The sequence below is a fragment of the Jaculus jaculus genome, chromosome 9 (assembly GCF_020740685.1).
Source record: "Jaculus jaculus isolate mJacJac1 chromosome 9, mJacJac1.mat.Y.cur, whole genome shotgun sequence".
Taxonomy (NCBI): domain Eukaryota; kingdom Metazoa; phylum Chordata; class Mammalia; order Rodentia; family Dipodidae; genus Jaculus; species Jaculus jaculus.
In genome coordinates, this window is record NC_059110.1 from 27,186,660 (window position 1) to 27,205,527 (window position 18,868).

The 18,868-nt window shown below is 46.8% G+C and overlaps 1 protein-coding gene across 1 annotated transcript in view; it reads right to left on the reverse strand.

Annotated features, from left to right (window-relative positions):
* The window catches only part of Arfgef3 (ARFGEF family member 3), a 196,172-nt gene that overhangs the window by 37,415 nt on the left and 139,889 nt on the right, over positions 1-18,868 (reverse strand). Inside the window, exons 13-20 of the mRNA XM_004651167.3 lie at positions 17,616-17,782; positions 15,624-15,789; positions 11,547-11,654; positions 10,610-10,825; positions 10,375-10,485; positions 7,841-7,991; positions 5,668-5,985; positions 2,057-2,190 (exon numbers count right to left, since the gene is read on the reverse strand). Of these exons, the coding sequence (XP_004651224.2) occupies positions 2,057-2,190; positions 5,668-5,985; positions 7,841-7,991; positions 10,375-10,485; positions 10,610-10,825; positions 11,547-11,654; positions 15,624-15,789; positions 17,616-17,782 (1,371 nt within the window). The remainder of the gene's footprint in view (positions 1-2,056; positions 2,191-5,667; positions 5,986-7,840; positions 7,992-10,374; positions 10,486-10,609; positions 10,826-11,546; positions 11,655-15,623; positions 15,790-17,615; positions 17,783-18,868) is intronic.

Below are 18,868 nucleotides of genomic sequence, written 5' to 3' on the forward strand. Positions count from 1 at the left end.
TCTTAGTGGTGTTAGGATGGGCCACAGAGTTCCCTTTAAACCTCAGTTATCTCACGTGTAAAATTAGGAGTGAGCATTTCTACTTGTTAAAGTTGCCTTATGGATTAAATGAACGTGATACACACACAACAGTGCTTAGATGAGTCTTGGCACATCCTGATGAGCACTTTTAGCTATAATGCTGACTGTCATCCTCTGCCATCATCCTCCGCTCTGCTAACCCTTAATGGTACCCTATGAGCCCTTGTCAAGGAGGCCGGGCACCACTGAGCACCTTCCCTGTCTCGCCCACGTCAATCTCTTGCTATTTCTTTGCCACCGCCGCGTGCGTCTTCCCCATTTCCTTCTTGCTCTTGTGCTTTTGCCTCTCTCAGAGGTCCCACACACTGCTGACTTTTTACCTGGCTCTTGCAAACACTTCTTCCAAAATGCTCCTTTGTAGTTAATCATGCCATCTCAAATAAACTTCCTGATAACAGTAGTCATAATTACCATGGCATTTGCTGGATGCTTACTTTGCATCAGAAAGCATGTCGGTTCTCTCTACGTATCATAACTTTAATCTTAAAAGCAATCTGAAGAGGTAGATATAGCTGTTGCCACATGCATTGGTGCCCAAAAGGTGAAATGACTTGCCATAGGTGACGCAGTAGCTAAGTGACAACGGCAGCATTTTTAACTCATACCTCATGGCTTCCAAAGCCAGGATACCTTCCTCCCCAGTTTGCTAATTCTTCTCAACTCTGGCCTTTAAAATAAATAAATTTATTTATTTATTTATTTATTTATTATCATTTCAGAGAGAGGGGGTAGTGGGCATGCCAGAGCCTCCAGCCAGTGCCAAAGAAAAGAAAAGAAAAACAAAAACCTCCAGATGCATGTGCTAGTAAGTGCATCTGGCTGACATGATGCAGGTGTACCCCAAAAACTTATGTTTTGAATGCTAGGTCCCCTACTGGTAGCAATTTGGGAATTGAATGTTCCTGGAGGCCATATATTTTTTGGGGCATGGTTATCGATGTTATAGCCAGCTTCCCCTTGCCAATGTTTGGCATACTCTCCTGTTGCTGTTGTCCACCTGATGTTTGCCAGGAGGTGATATCTACCCTCTGCTCATGCCATCATTTCTTCCTCCCATTATGGAGCTCCCCCTCAAGTCTAAGCCAAAAGAAAACCCTTTCCTCCTATAAGCTGCTCACGGTTGGGTGCTTTCTGCCAGAAATATGAATCTGACTGCCACATGTGGGTACTGGGGAGTCAAACCCGGGTCCTTAGGCTTTGCAGGCGAGTGCCTTAAGTGAAAGTCACCTCTCCAGTGCCAACCCTGATCTTTGACTTTCTGTAATCTCACAGCCTCCTGTTTTCTCCAGTGAGAAAGACTTTGAGGGTTACCTCTGGGCTCAGAGGTAGGTGTACCCGACATTTGATGGGTCTGGGAAGGTTGGTGTTTTATAGCCCAGGTTCTCATCTTTGTTAAATTCTGGGAGTCGGGGAGAAGGACTGTGGTTCTTAAGCTGGAATCTGCAATGAACATCAGAAGGCCAAACGGGAAGTCCTTGGATCTTCAGGTTTCAAAGATGTAAGGGACCTCACGTGGTGAACAGTCCCACCTGCCAACCTCTCGGGTGCATCCCAGACATGGTCACGAGCAGCCTACACCCACTGGGAACTATCGGGCAACTTGCTGCATTCCCTCTCCCATAGGTAGGCCTTCAAAGAGCCTTTCTCTTCCTCTGCCCATAACGACCATTGTGATTCTGACTCAGTCCACTAAGGCCAGCATTCTAGAAATCCTTCCCTCTTTTTCTCTCCCTCCTCCTTGAAATCAGCGTTTACTTCTGCATACTGACTGGGCTGAGGCAAGCGATGGGTTTGTGATATGGAGAAGGACTCCCATGCCCAGAGATGCTGCCTGAACCCCACAGAGTAGCCACTCCTGCATCGCAAGCACAAACTTCAGCACTCTGAGCCCCAAAGTTGAAAGATCAGCAGGCACTTCAGAGACCTGTACTGCTCCCTGTGATCTTTCTGGCAGTTTCTTCGGGGAAAGAATTACCTGGCATGGCCAGAGAGTAGTCGACCGTGTCCGTAACCGAATGGAAGAGCTGGGCCTGAGACGCCGTCTTCAGCTGGTGTAGGAATCCTCCCAAAGCCACTAGGTTCAACTTATCTGCGGCGTCTTCAAAGAGTCTGGGTGCAAACAGAGGAGATCTGTTATGTTGGAAACAGCTCAGCAAGGGCTTTGTGGCAGAGTGATTATGGTAATTTTGTTGATGTGATTAATGAAAATTAATGCCGTGTAAATATTGCAGACAAACGCACGGTATTATTGTATCTATTCTCACCGTGCACAAGTCTGCACTAACCGCAAGGCTTTGATGCAAGGAACACCACGAGGCATATTGAAGAAAAATCTTCACACCCGCCTCCTCCGGGTCTAGCTCAGTGAATGCAGGCACTCCCGACGTGTTTGGCGACAATTGGAAAGGCACCAAAGCTCCCTGAAACTCAGTCACTGGGGATGGCCTTGGTGCTAAGGAAAATTCAACAGCACTTGAGAACGGATCCCATCAGCGCCCCCCCCCCCCACAAAGGGCGGGAGTTGCTTTTGTACACTCAGGACCCTGAGTATTATGGGAGCTCAAGTATCGATTAGAAGAAAGAAGTTTCTACAGTATAAGGACTGGTGGCTCTTGCAGGTTCTTTGTGCTGTCCATTCTATTCAGTTCCACAGAGACTCTTCCAGCAGAAGGACTTAGGAAGGAAAAGGGGACGAGACGAGGATCCCAAGGCCACGGGAACGAATCATGTAAAGATCAAGTCATGAAGCCTGGGGAGGTGGCTCCACGGGGACAGACCCAAGTTCAATCCCAGCGCCCATGTAAGGAGCCAGGCATGGTTGTGCAAGTCTATACGCCCATTTCTGAGGGGAGATGGAGACAGGAGGGTTGCTGGGATTCACTGGTTAGCCAGTGTAACCAAAAGCAACAACAACAACAACAACAAATGGTGTGAGCTCCAGGTTCAGTGAGAGGTCACGTCTCAAGGAAATAAGGTGAAAGGCTACAGGAAGCGCCTGCTTCATGTGTGTACAGGACACGTGCATCTGCACACATGTGCATAAACTACACACACACACACACACACACACACACACACACACACACGCACGATCAAATATCAGTTTCATGTGGCCACAATGAGGTAGCAAGCCAGCCTCTTGTCTGATCATCTGAGGCCCACACTAAGCCTGTTGGTGACATCAGAAGGTGGGCTGTCGGGCTGGAGAGATGGCTTAGTGGTTGAGCGCTTGCCTGTGAAGCCTAAGGGCCCTGGTTCGAGGCTCAATTCCCCAGGACCCACATTAGCCAGATGCACAAGGGGGCGCACGCGTCTGGAGTTCGTTTGCAGTGGCTGGAGGCCCTGGCGCGTTCATTCTCTCTGCCTCTCTCTCTCTCTGTCGCTCTCAAATAAATAAGAATAAACAAAAAATTTAAAAAAAAAGAAGGTGGGCTGTGGTGTGGTGTGTCATGTTATACTTAAGTGCTAATAGATATTGAATCCTGAATTCTTTTGAAAAAATAAGATAATATACACCAGGTTTTTCAGCAGGAATTACTAGTTATGGGTTTATATTTTTCTTGTTGTTTTATATCTCCAAGTTTGTTATTATTTGGTTTCCGAGCCAAATTATTTCTTTGCCTGTTAACCTAGGATAGTCTACCTAACACCTTCACATTCAAAAACACTTTCACAGCCAACTTGCTGGAACCACAAGAAGAGGGGTGCACGGACAGACAAGTACACGTGCATAGAGTATGAGCTAGTGGAGAAACTGAGTCTCATTGCAACTTTTTCTCAAGATATGACTCGGCCAGCATGAAAGCCTAGAGAGGAAGTCAGGGCTGTCTGAGCCCAGCCCAGTAAATGCCCTGACCACTGCCCAGCTCCTTCCTATTTCTCCTCTGTATCAATGTCACAGCGCCAGTGCTGGGACATCTGGAGCATGGTGACTACATGAGGAAGAGTTACGTGTGATGGAACCACATGTTCCTAGTGACCAAAGGTGCTTTGAGCACCAAGAAGCGTCACCAGGAGGTTGAGATGAAGGATGGCTTTCTTTTGATACCTTAATTTAGTTGTTGGAATCAATAAATAATGCTCTTCTGGTGTGAGATTTTGTAGGTAGAGGGAATAATAAAAATAATAAAGTTTTACAATTTTCCAAGTTTAGTTCTAGGTGCTATAAAATTCATTACTCCCCAGCACTGGGATCACAGGCACATACACCATATCTTATACCTAAGAATAGGTGATTTGGGGTCCTAAGGAGGCAAGCTGTTTACAGATCGAGCTATCTCACTCCTTGAAAGTAACTTTACAAATGACCTATTTTACCAGCTAGCTAACCAGGGCTCAGGAGGGTGACATTTCCAGAGGTGATGGTAAGAACAGAGACTTGACTTAATCATCAGAAAATGGTTTGCTCACTGCCTGATAGAAAGTTGGAAAAAAGCTATGCTGTATGCAGTTTTATGGGAGAGAGAGAAATCACCAGAGGAGATAAACAACAGTGGACACTACAAGCCTTAACTTTGGCCAGCCAGGCCCAAAGAGCCAACAGGTACAATAGTGGTATGTCTGTTATGGGGGAAACCAACAGCTCTCTAATTGGACTGGAGGCACATACATGCTTGATACTGCAAACCTATGACAGGAAAGTCATGAGCCCTAGGGGTGTAATGTCTTTTGGCATCTGGCTAAATGTATATATATAAATACTTTGCTCACCAAACTGCCTGGTAATCACTTCTCTTAATGCTCATACCCATGTATTAATACTACTCTCACTTTTGGTTAGAGAAGATTTTTTTTTCAGATGGTGGTGACCTTGGGATGACTCAAAAGGCACCATAGTGCTGAGAAGAAATGACAGAGGAATGCTTAGCACTGAAATATCACTATCACACCTTCCAAGGCTCTCAGGGTCCATTGCAGAAGAGGAGGAGGAAAGAATATAAAAGCCAAAAGCAGGGTAGGACTGCTTACAATGTGCTCTTCCAGACACAAAATGGACTGGATATCTGTGACCTCACAGTGCCTGATACTACCTATACAAGACCATCATAATAGGAGGAAAAGATGATGACATCAAAATAAAAGGGAAACTGATTGAGAGGGGGAGGGGATAGGATGGAGAATGGAGTTGCAAAGGGAAAGTGGGGGGGGGGCAGGGAATTACCATGGTTTATTATCTATAATTATGGAAGCTGTCAATAAATAAAATCGTTTGTTCAAAGGACAGGACACAGTAGTAGGGAAAGCAATTCTGTGTGTGTGTGTGTGTGTGTGTGTGTGTGTGTGTGTGTGTGTGTGTTTTCAAGGTAGGGGTCTTGCTGTAGCCCAGGCTAACCTGGAATTCACTGTGTAGTCTTATGGTGGTCACAAACTCACAGCAATCCTACCTCTTCCTCCCTTGTGCTGGGATTAAAAATGTGAGCCACCATGTCCATCTCGAGAACTACATTTTTAAAAGACGGGAAGCAGTTTCAATGCCACACGATGTTCCCAGGCTGATTCTGAGATGAGGCAGATAAATGCAGGTCTATTTGGCAGGCAGTAGATGCCCCCTGCTGAGCACCCTGGGGTGGGGGCTGAGACACCCACCTGTCAGCCTGGGTGGACAGGCTGAGCACCACCTTGGTGGCACTGCTTCCAGTTAGACTGCCACCCCGAAAGTCCGAGGCGCGGCCGCGGCTGCATTCCTGGATGAGCTCTTGGACAGAACGAGGCTGGGCCACAGGGGCTGTGCTCAGGGACTGTCCCTGCTCCAGGTTCTGCTCCTGGGGTGAACCTTCACACTCGAGGTCCCCAAGGAGTCCAGAGCCCCCGGGTGTCTTCTGGGGCTGACGGAGGCTCAGAGGGGGTTGGGAGGTGCTGTCACTGAAGTGGGTGTGCTCCAACGTGCCTACGTACTCACACACCCTAGAAAGAGTCGCAGACAAGCAGCAGGTGAACCCTACAGCCCAGTCAGATCCATCCAGCCCATAGGGAGAAACAAAGGAAATTCAGCCAGCTCTGCAGTCTGCCCTAATGTTCCCCTCATAATATGCAGCCCTTCCCGCATTTCCTCACTACATATTTATCTCTACTCGTAACTTTTCAGTTGGACCATGCAGCCTTGACATGAGTGAGGGATTCCTGAAAGTCTTTCAGCAGTCACCTATTCTGGGACAAAGATGGACAATGGAGCCCTGTCCACCTGTCCACCCACTTCTACACAGCACAGCTCACCTGCGTATCTGGACTCTGCTATGTGTGGTACTTTCCCTCTTTCTTTCTGTACCATGTTCTGATTTATGACTTGGGAATCCACTTCCTTACTATGGGATTCCAGAAACACAACAGACATCTTGACACAATAGGGTTCTACCAAGCCACATCCTGCCTCGTCCTGATAGCGCCACATGACCTCATGTCCAGGTGGCTCAGGGTTAGGGAGAGATGTCCCCCAGTATGGAACACCCACAACATATACAACTGCCGATTTTAAAGCGTCTGTTCCCAATTATATTTGGGGCTAAGCTAGGATGTTTCCTAAGAGGTCCCTCATCTCAAAATAATCCAGTTTTTTTTTTTTTTTTCCTTTTTTGGCAAAAGGCATCCTAGATAATCCACTCTGGTGGTCTGTGGACTGGGAGATTTCTTGTCTCTCACACTGTTGGGTGCCATTTGTCCCCTATCTGCTTTGGAAGATGGATGGAGAGATCTGGTCACCAGCTTCCCTACCATCACCCATTTTTTTTTTCAGCCCTTGGCTTTTTTAGAAACTCAACCAACACTCATGGTTATAGTGGCTTTGATGATGTCGAACAGAATCTAGATCCAGTTCCCACTGCTCTTGTCCCTGGCTGCAGGGCACTCAGTATGGGAGAATGTGGGCACCAGACACACAAATGTGGAGCTCACTTCGTTTTCCTCTCACAGGCCAGGCACCATGGACTATGTAACCAATTGGAAGTTTCTTTTCACTTTGGTACCACAAAGCTTAGTCTTTTTTTGGCTTATTGAGGTAGAGTCTCACTTTAGCCCAGGCTGACCTGGAACTCACGATGTAGTCTCAGAGTGGCCTCAAACTCACGTGATCCTCCTACCTCTGCCTCCTAAATGCTGGGATTAAAGGCATGCACCACCACACCTGGCTTCAAGTCAATTTTTTAAGCTGGTCTGTTCTGTTGTGTTGTTTTTTCAAGGTAGGGCATCACTCTAACCCAGGCTGACCTGGAAACTCACTGTGCAGTCCCAGGCTGGCCTTGAACTCACAATGATCCTCCTATCTCTACCTCCTAAGTGCAGCGATTAAAGGCATGCACCACCATGCCCAGCATAGCATTCCATTTTTATTTATTTATCTAGTTAAATTATAGTAGGAATCTTTAATAAGGGACTTTATATAACCACCTATACTGTCCAAAATCCTTCCTTAAATAATGAGGACATTGCTAAACATTCAGTCACTGTATGTTATACTACTGACAGTTGAACATGTTTTAGACTAAAGTTCACTTACCAGTACGTAATCTCCTTCTACTTAAGAAACCCATTTTTCTTCAGTCGCCCAATACTTTTGTATCTCATGACAAGGTCAAGAGATAAATCACAGTGCCCCGAATCCAGCTCTAGGGCCCTTCTTCTTGTCCTCCTCTTCTCTCTCACTTGGAACGTACCCAGACTGCGATCTCCTTAAGCGCTGACAAACCCTCGTGTCTCCCCTCGCCATCACCCCCAGGCTTCCCAAGGCCGGGTTGGTGGCAGCTAGGGTGGGGATCCCGTCATGCACCTGAACACGTGTGGCCAGCAGTCCGGGTTGTGGCTTCCCATCTCCAGGCCTACGCTGAGGATGGCATCCATGCACAAGACGTGGGCTGTGTGCAGCCCCATCCCCTGCACCTTCCCCATCTGCTCCAGTTTCTGCTCCACTTTTAGTTTCACTGTGCCAAAAAGACATTCATTAAAACCACAGTCTGAGCGAGGGAGACAGAAAGGGAGAGAGACAGGCTGAGAATGAAAGACGGTGTCGTCATGCGAGGGCAAGAGGGAAATGACACCCTTCATTGGCTGCAAGGGCTCATTCGGCAGGCCACCATGGCTCATGCAGGCTACCCAATGGACAGGCTCCCCCTCACCCACACATACTGGTGACCCCAACTCTGTGGCTCTGAAGCCAGATGGCTCCTGAGCTGGTAGGTGCAGTTCTTTCCCAGCCCACCCATGGGTCTGGATGAAGCACAGCAGCATGGGTGGATCTTATGTGCTGATGTTAGCTAAACCATTTGTGCAGAGACCCTTCACCCTCTCCTGTGAACCGAAGTGAGTAGTATCAAGGAATTCCCAGCAGTCTGCAAGTTCTCTCAGAGACTGCGTAACATTATGCTTTTATTATAATGGTCATCTCTAGAACTATAGGTACATTTTGAGCAACAGGATGTGTTTTTTTTTTTTTTTTGGTTTTTCGAGGTAGGGTCTCACTCTAGCCCAGGCTGACCTGGAATTCACTATGGAGTCTCAGGGTGGCCTTGAACTCATGGCGATCCTCCTACCTCTGCCTCCCGAGGTGCTGGGATCAAAGGCGTGCGCCACCACGCCCGGCAGGATGACCCCTTTTTAACTGAAAATCAAGTCATTTCACATTCCACAGAAGCTAAATCTCAGGAATCCCTCCACCCACCATTGTGGAGTCATCGATCCTCCTGTTCAGGGTGGGACGAGAGTCCACAGAAGCTGGGTCTGTATTTGTATCTGTGAGCATTATAATAGCTTCTTAAAATAAGAAATGATCATTGAGGTCTGGAGAGATGGCTTAGCAGTTACGGCGCTTGCCTGTGAAGCCTGAGGACCCATGCTCCACTCTCCAGGTCCCATGTAAGCCAGACACACAAAGTGATGCAAGCACACAGGGTGGCACATGCTCACGAGGGGGCGCACGCATCTGGACTTTGAGTGCAGTGGCTGGAGGTCCTGGTGAACCAATTCTCTCTCTCTGTCTCTCTCTCTTTTGCTCTTGCTCTCTCATGTTAAAAAAAAAAAAAAAGGCCAGTTTGTTGAACTTACCTCAAAAAAAAAAAAAAAGATCATTGATATAGAGGACTGAGGAAGGATGCAAAACTCAAGGTAGGGTGTCAACTATGCTAAGTGCCACAGCAAGGCCAGATGGCCCAGAGTCCCTGTTGAATACAGGTCACTCGATCTGGTGGGACAACTGAGGGATGCGTCAGCACAAAGAATACAGCAAACTAGTTTCCAGGGATTTTGAGCCATATTCCTGGAAGATGAGATTTTAGTACATAGTGCTTGCCTCATGAATATGATTCTGATTTCACTTTGTATTCAGTTAGAATTAGAAAACTTTAGCTTTGCATATGTTATAAGGAACTGTAAATGTGAGAAGTTTTTGAGAATACTTTATATTATATTCTCAAGGTGGGGGGGGGGTCTTGCTCTGTGGCCCAGGCTGTCCTCAAACTTGCAATCTTTCTGCCTCAGCCTCCTGAGTTCTGTGATCACAGACATGCACACCTGGCTGAATTCAAGGATTGTTGTGTCATATGCATACAATATTCAAGTAAAATTGTGATTCCTTTTTTTTCTGCAGCTCATATTTGTCATCTGCAATAACCACTTTGCTTTCCCATAGATCTCTAATTATTATTCAAGTGTGTGGAATGGCGACCTCAATTCCTAAAAATATACATTTATTTCTATAGCTAGCTAATTTATACGTCTGAGGAGGAATATTCCCACAATTTCAACTTGGGTTTTTTCTGATGCTTGCTGCTGCCTCCAGGGCTGTTAGGAGGGATGTTTTCTTTCCTGTTGTCTAGATGATCATTGGTTTCCTTGATGATTTTAGCAAGCCAAAGATCAACCCTTTCCTGTGTCCACAGAGCTCAGGTTTTTCTCTGACAAGAGTGAAGTCTTTCTCAGGCCCCTTTCCCGGAGTCTGATTTTCACCTTCAGCATACCAGCTAACTTGCCATCTCCACTATAACCCCAGAGATTTTCAAACATGCACCTCTGTGAAGGTAGAGGGCCTCCAGCAGCTTGAGGATGAGCCAGGTATGACCAGCTCAGCCACTCACACTTCCCTCATCACTAGTGGCCAGGATGACCCTCCTTGAGGTTACACCTGCCCTCTGTGGGTCCCCCACCTGAAACAGACCCAGTGGCCCAGTGGGACTTGTGACTAATGCCGCTCATTTATGGTACATCACACTTAGAATGAGGAGTGGTTTCTGCCAGCAAGGCATGTGCAGGGCATAAACGCACACCATCCATGTCCCGGCACCAGGTGAATGCCAGCCTCTCAGCGGTTACCTTGCGCAATGGCATCGCTGGGTTCCTGACCTTCCCTCTCTTCTTTCTCCTCCTGCACGCACGAAGCAGCCGCCATCTGAGCAAGAGCCGAGGCGCAGTTAGCAGCGACCCCTTGAGAGGAGACAAAGCACGTTCTCAGCCTTACACCCGCCGAGCCCCTTCTGAAGGGGGCTCTTCCACTGAGGTCTACAGGGACTCCCCAGACCAAGGGCTCGGGGTACACTCCCCACGCTACCTAGCGCACAGCTCAGCCGGGCTGCTTTCCGCAGCCCATCAAGGCTCATGCAGATGGCATCACGCTCCTTCCGGTTCTGTTCTTTGATGCCCTCAGCCCCCAGAATGAAGGCCAGGCCCTTGGAGCTTCCTGCCATCCGACCGGTCAGGGGGGTGGAGAGAGTGTCAATCAAGTTCTTCCAGCAGCCGACTAGAATATAGCGAGCAAATGCCATCCCTAGAGGAGGAAAGGATGGAGATCATTTTTCCAGATTCCCCCGCCACCACCAAAAACATGGGAGAGATAAAGCTGGGGTAGGGCGGGGTCTCTGCTCATCAAAGTAGCAATTCTGAGTTACATGTGATTCTATAAAAGGAAATGCGAAGTTTTAAATATCTTATTTATTAATTTGAGAGAGATCAAGAGAGAGAGAGAGAGACAGAGAGAGAGAAAGGGCAGATATATATAGAAAGAATGAGCACACCAAGGCCTCTAGCCACTGCAAATTAACTCTAGACACATGTGCTACCTTGTGCATCTGGCTTTACCTGGGTACTGGACATTTGAACCTGGGTTCTTTGGCTTTGCAGGCAAGTACTTTAACCACTAAGCCATACTATCCAGCCTTCGGAAATACAATTTAACAGATTGCATTGGATCATTTCACCTTATGCTTAAAAAAATGAGTCTTGCATTACCAGTTCAGTGGAGTGCTATGAAGTAACTTCCTCAGTCAGATGGCATGGCACCCATATCCAGTATGTCCTACCTGTGGCCTGTGGGCTGTGTATGTCCTAGGATGGCCATGACTGCAGTCTGACACATTTGTAGATGACAACATAACATGATATTGCAAAGTCCAAAGTTTGGAAACCCTTGAGAGCTACCATATAACAATGTCATGCCAGGAGCATAAGCAATGTACGTATATTCATAAACACAAGACCCAAGAACTTACCTGCCACTGTGGAGTCATCGATCCTCCTGCTCTGGGCGAAAGGAGATTCCATACAAGCTGAGGCCATCAACTGGCCGCCAATTGCACTGCTCTCTAAGCCATCAATATCTATGAATTCAAGAGGCAAATTCAGAGCTGAGGTTGGTGCTCAGGGGTCAAGTACTCCCCTAGCATTCTCACGGACTTGGGTTTGAACCTCAGCATGCAAAAAAAAAAAAAAAAAGAAAGAAAAAGAGAAAAAATCCCCCAAACAAAAACAAAAAACAACTGCCAAGTCTTTCTTAAATAAAGCACTGCAGTAAAGAACAAATACCCACCACAATATTCATGTCTTTTTTTTCCAATAAAAACCTCATTGTGTCTATTGTGGTTGGAATAAATAGCGACTTTTATGAAAATATTATCAATTCTGATATAATCAATTCATTTTGCTTTCATTGTCAAAGCCTTCTTTCGGTTATGCTGTTGGAAGTTTTACATTTGGAAAAAAAAATAAAGCTAAATTTTGCTATCATTATCATCAGGAAAATCTACTCATGCAAAATGTTTTGAGGCTGGAGAGATGGCTCAGTGGTTAAGGCTCTTGCGTGCAAAAGCTTAACCACCCAGGTCAATTCCCTGGTACCTCATGTGAAGCCAGATGCATAAAGTAGTGCATGCATCTGGAGTTTGCTTGCAGTGGTTGTAGACCTTGGCATGCCTAGTCTCTCTCTATTTCTCTGCTTGCAAAATATTGAATAAATAAATATAAATTTTCAAACTGTTTTGATCTTTGAATACTCCTTTTATTCAAAACCATGACATTATCCCCAAATTACATATGTACAAAGAATTTGAGTATAGATTACATGTTAAAGACAGGTTATAGGCCTTAGGCTGGCCTCTGATTTCTACCCTGCCTCAGCCTCCCGAGTTCTTGGATGGCTGGTGCATTCTACTATGCCCAGGTTAATGTGGAGCTTTCTTTCAGAGTTTCTTCATCACGTCAGAGCTGAGAGGATGAGCATGGCGTCTCACACCTGTAATCCTGACCCTCAAGAGGCTGAGGTAGGAGGTACTGGGCTTGAGGGAGAACCTGCCTCAAGACGAACAAACAACAAACAAAAACCTCACCTTCACTCCAATAAGATTTCATTTAAAGCCAGGTGTGGTGGCGCACGCCTTTAATCCCAGCACTCGGGAGACAGAGGTAGGAGGATCGCTGAGAGTTCGAGGCCACCCTGAGACTACATAGTGAATTCCAGGTCAGCTTGAGCCAGAGTGAGACCCTACCTCGAAAAACCAAAAAAAAAAAAAAAAAAAAAAAAAAGATTTCATCTAATAGTGTTCAAATTTGGTGCCGCTGTACCTGCTGTGTGGTATATGATGTGCATGGCGCATGAATGTGTGCACAAATGTGTGTGCCCGTGCACATGCATGTCCCCTTCTATCACTTTTCTGCCTTATTTCCTTGAGATAAGGTCTCTCACTGAACCTGAAGCTTTCTCTCTCTCTCTCTCTATATATATATTTTAGCCAGACTGGCTGACCATGGAGCCCCAGGGATGCTCCTCTCCCTACCCCCATCTACAGTGGGGTCACAGGTATATATAGCTATGCCTGGATCTTCATGTGGATGCTGGGATTGAACTCAGGTCCCCAGGTTTGAGCAGCAAATGCTCTTATCTACTGAGACATCTCCCCAGCCCCTCTATCTTTGAATCGTACACTATTTGCATTAGCCCACAAACATCTGAGTCACACATTAGAAGACTGGAAAAGGCACAAACCTATTTAAAGCTGTCACAGTGAGGCTAGGCCAGTTTCTCTGAAATCAAGTTGGCTTTTGGTCAGATGCCACACTGTTGCTCAACAGAAATTGTCATCTCTGTTTATGTTATAATGTTTTCTATGTGCTAGGTAGAGGATGGATGAACTCAAGCAATGCAAAGTGTATTTAAGCATAAGATCCCACAGTTCTACAGAATGCTTTGCCATGGCTCCAGATCTGACAAGTAAGTTATGGACAGATGTTGCTGTGGCTCCTGCTGGTGGATAATGGAAAGCTCAGACTGTGTTACCAAACCCTAGATGAATTGCTGCTCAAATTCACTTATCACTTCATATCTGGGATTGGCTACAGAGATTTGAAAAACCCAATTTTGTGGATTCCTTATGAAAATATTACATTTTCATCATTAAAGTTAAATAATTTTCCCATGGACATAGAAATTGAGCTTACTGTTTCCATTATCAAAGACATGGTTGATTAGTGACGACTTTTGAATATGGCTACTGTAGCCTGTCATTCATGCTCATATCTACCAAACGACTCCTTTTATTAACTCTACTTAAGAGATTCATAGAAGTCACATTTGGCAGAAACTGCGGTACTTAAAAGTGAAAGAATTAAAGTTAGCTTTAAAGTTGTACTTTCCATCATACTGAAGGGAGTTTGTGAAAACGGACAGACACCAAGCATTGCTTACAGCAAACTAAATGCCTCTGGCACACACGGATGATTAGTTGACAAATGGCATTAAGTACTACCATGATTAACACAATGAAAACTGGCCGCTTGTCCCATGAACCTGATCTCTAAGTCTTGGGACCCCATCTTGCACCCCAAATTTCATCTTTGCTCTGGAAGTAAGATTCCAAATTCTAAGCAATGACCAAAACCCTGTCCCCTGAGGAGAGACTTCATCATTTTGTCTAAATGTTCCACTTGGTTCCTAAAAGTGTCTCACCCCAAATTCCCAAGATGGGTCCATCTATGAGTAGTCTGCCACTTTTATTTATTATTTTTGTATATGTATGTGCCACCTGTGTATGTATACTTATATGTATATAGGCATACTATGTATGTGGGTGCATGTGGGGGCCAGAGATAAATTTCAGGTATCCTCCTCAGGGTATTTCACTGAACCCAGAGCTCACCAATTAGCTAGCCAGATCACTCCACAGAACCACCTATCTCTGCATCCTGAGCGTCAGGATTACAGATGTGCACCTTCACACCCAACATTTACCTTGGTTCTAGGGATTCCATCAGAGGCCCCCACATTTAAACAGTAAGTGTTCACTGACTGGGCCAGCTCCCAACCTCGACTCTGCCACCTTGATAAGAGTCTAAGTGCCATGCATGGCAACATGACATACCCTTGGGTGAAAACATCCAGTCTCCTAGTTAGACTGCTCAGCTTTACTCTGTCCTGTTCCTGTGTGGTCAGAGCTGCTGAAGTTTGTGAGGCCACGGGAGCCCCCCAGAGAAGGCAGGAGACATCTGCCAGAAGGCACTTTCCTACATGCCCTGTAAGCTAGCACCGTGAGAGGAACAATTCTGGTCAGAAATCAGCCTGGGTACTCAGAACACATTTAGAACAAGCTCAAAGAGGCTTTCCTGATGGACAAACCAAGCTTCTGAACACTTCCTGGTCTTCACCTGGCATTCTGGCTAAGACAAATAACATCTGCTTCTTCTTTTTATTTTTTTTTGCCAAAAACATTCACACCCCAACTGCTGCCCAATAGCATCTACAGGTCTGTCATGCGAAATTTCTAGTAAAGAGGATATGAAAACCTCTGAGCATCCAAGTCAAAGATGCTGGGCAGACTAGCCCTTGGCACCATCATACATTCTGATACAGCTGGGAAGGGAACACAGGAGCTCTGAAATGGACAGGAAATGGAATCAATCCCAAGTGTAAAATCAATCGCTTCACATTACTGGTCAAATCCCAGGAGCACTGACTGATGCACAGCCTCTGTTGGCATGTGAGAGCTTCCAGGAACAATTCTGGGTCTCGCGCCCAGAAAGTACTACATGTCCATAGTTCCAGAGCCTTACTCTGACCCACGCTTCAGCTGAGCGAGTCCTGTCCAATGGCTAAAGTGAGCCTGACAGGTACCCGGGGCAAATGCAGAGCAGTGGCTTGCGAGGTGCCTTCATGACTGTCTCCTGCACCTGTCACATCACAATGGTGGAAGCTTTGTGGGTGCTGTTTCAAAGCCTACTCACACACCAAAGGTTTTTCTGAAAGAGGTTCTGAGTGGCCACCCACTAAGCACCTCATGGCCCTGGCACCAGCCACTGACCTCTGAGCATGGTGACGAGGGGCAGGCTGCTGTCCTCTGGGCTGCCCCAGTAGCCGGCTTCTCCCAGCATGTTTCTGTCGAGCACCTGGTGGTAGAGCTCCTCGATCCAGGCCTGGGAAAAGACCGTGAGCACCCCGCTGCTCTGCACCAGCTTCATGAACTCTTTCTGCGGAGAGGCCACAGGAGAAGGAAACCCCATACACTCCTTTGGGAGCAAACAGGGTCCCCAGCTGTCTCTTCCCGCTCCTTCCCTTACTGAACCCAGGCTTCTTATCGAGAAGAAGCCAAAGCCTCCTTAAGATATCTTCTCACAGGTAGCCTGCAGAAGGACCAGAGATGACGAGGTTTATATTCTTACTGTGAGTGGGCGGGAGGGTCATCAACTGCATGGCTAGTGTCCTCCTCTTCTCTCTCCCCCCATCAGCAACAGAGACAGAATACGGAAGAACCATAGGCACCCCAAGAGAGACTTGACTTATAACCCATCATCTCTTGTCCTTTGGTACATTTGATTTTTTAAAAAAGGGTGTAGGCCAGGTATGGTGGCACACGCATTTAATTCCAGCACTTGGGAGGCAGAGGTAGGAGGATCGCCATGAGTTCGAGGCCACCCTGACACTCCATAGTGAATTCGAGGTCAGCCTGGACCACAGTGAGACCCTACCTCAAAAAACTAAAAGGGTGTTGGGGGCTGGAGAGATGGCTTGGTTAGTTAAGGCACTTGTCTGCAAATCCTAAGGAGCCCGTACCACAGTGAGACCCTACCTCAAAAAACTAAAAAAAAGGGTGTTGGGGGCTGGAGAGATGGCTTGGTTAGTTAAGGCACTTGTCTGCAAATCCTAAGGACCCAGGTTTAATTCTCCAGTATCCACATAAGCCAGATGTACAAGGTGGTGTATGTGTCTGGAGTTTATAGTGGCTAGAGGCCCTGGCATGCCCATTCTCTCTCTATATCTGCCTCTCTCTCTCAAATAAATAAATTATAGGCCGGGCGTGGTGGTGCACGCCTTTAATCCCAGCACTCGGGAGGCAGAGGTAGGAGGATCACCAAGAGTTCGAGTCCACCCTGAGACTACATAGTGAATTCCAGGTCAGCCTGAGCCAGAGTGAGACCCTACCTCAAAAAACCAAAAAAAAAAAAAAATTTTATATATATATATATATATATATATATATATATATATATATATACACACACACACATATTTTTAAAAATGGGCTAGAGAGATGGCTTAGCAGTTTAGTCACTTGCCTGTGAAGCCTTAGGACCCATCTTTGACTCTCCCAATCCAACGTAAGACAGATGCACAAGGTGATGCAAGTGTGCAAGGTTGCACATATGCACAAGATGGTGCACTCATCTGGAGTTCAACTGTGGTGCCTGGAGGCCCTGGTGCACCAATTCTCTCTCTCTCTCATAAAAAATGGGGTGTCAGGCTGGAGAGGTGGCTTAGTGGTTAAGACACTTGCCTGCGAAGCCTAAGAGCTCATGTTTCGAATCTCCAGATCCCACATAGCCAGTCACAGTGACGCAGGCACACGACGTTGCACTTCCCCACAAGGGGGTACGCGCGTTTGGAGTTCCATTGTAGTGGCTGAAGGCCCTGGCATAACCATTCTCTCTCTCCCTCTCTAAAAAAATGAGTGTTGATTTTCTGCAGATTCATAATTTAGGCACAGAAACTGACGTCATGGGGCACCGTGACTTGGCTTGATCAGTCAAGGGAGTGGACCACAGGACAGTCAAGGCCATTGTCACTGCACAGCTTATAAGAGGTGCTTTATTGACGATACTCAGCGAGCACCGTGTGACTGGACATCTGTACACTGTCGGCACTCTGCAAAGCCGTACAGGCATTGAGCACTGCAGAGCAGGGTGTGGTGGAATACACCGTTCTGGTCCTCCCAGGATACGAATGCTCAGCTGTACAGCCAACAGGCCAGAGCCCACCCCTCCCCGCCGGGGCAGCAGATACCAGGCTGCGTGCTCACCATCATGCCAGGTGCCAGGGTGGGGCGCTTCCGGTAGTAGTCGCCATGCGAGAGCTTCAGGTTGAGCAGCAGGGCGCAGTGAGCTGCGGTGTACAGGCTGTCGGCGTTCATCAGCATCCGGAAGCTCAGGCTGCTGCCTCCGTCGAAGCCAGGAGAGCGCATCATGCCTGTGGAGGGAATCGGGACAGGGATGCCAACAGTGCGCTGGGGCTGGCGTCTGGAGAGCCACGGCCAGATCCCAGCGACAGACACTGCAGCGCATTTCTGCATGACACTGACCACTGGATGTTCACGGGGCCAGATGCTTGAGCGTCATGGATTCTGGAGTGGATCTACTGCCCCTGTATCTTAAGCTGTAAACCCAGGGAAGCCCTCTTATCACTTTCTTATGTCTCAAATAGGAAAATAATTGCTTTCGGCTTCCTGTTCGAACTATCCAGTTGCTTTGTACGACAACATAGTAAACAAGGCCTCAGTCTCCTGCTTGTCTCTCCCATAGCTCTCAATCTGCCTTCTATGTCTCCACACACGCCTAGACCTTCCTCCGGGCCTGTGCTTTGTTTTTGCCACTCATTACAGTGGTCTCCAGGAGATCTCTGATGACTTGTGTCTTGGTTATTTTTTTAATAAATATTTTATTGTTTTAAAATTTATTTACTTGAGAGGGTGAGGGACACACACACACAGAGATAGACAGAGAGAGAGAGAGAGAGAGAATGAATGTGCTAGGGCCTCCAGCAGCTATTGCAAATGAACTCCAGACACATCTGCCACCTTGTGCTTCTGGCTTATGTAGGTACTGGGGAATCAAACCTGGGTCCTTAGGCTTCATAGGAAAGCGCCTTCACTACTAAGCCATCTTTGATTCTTTCAAGTCTCAAGTCAGCTTCTCAGAGACTTTTCCTTTCAATTCCATCAAAATAGTATCCTACCATCCCATTCTTTGCCCCCTCTCCCTGCCCATGGTAGTGCTTCAGTGTGATTTATTATACTTAAAACTATATTAATACATAGTTCACACAGGTGTGTGTGAGGGTTTTGCTACAGAGGTGTGTGTGTGTGTGTTTCGCTGAGATTAAACCCAGGGCCTTCACATGCCAGGTAAGCACTCTACCTCTGAGCTACATCTTCAGCCCCCTCTTACATTTTTTTTTTTTTTCAATTTAGACAGTCTCTCCATGTAGCTTAAACTGGCTGGCTTCAAACTCTAGCTCCTCCTCCTGTCTGTGCCTCCTGAGCTGGGATTACAGGTG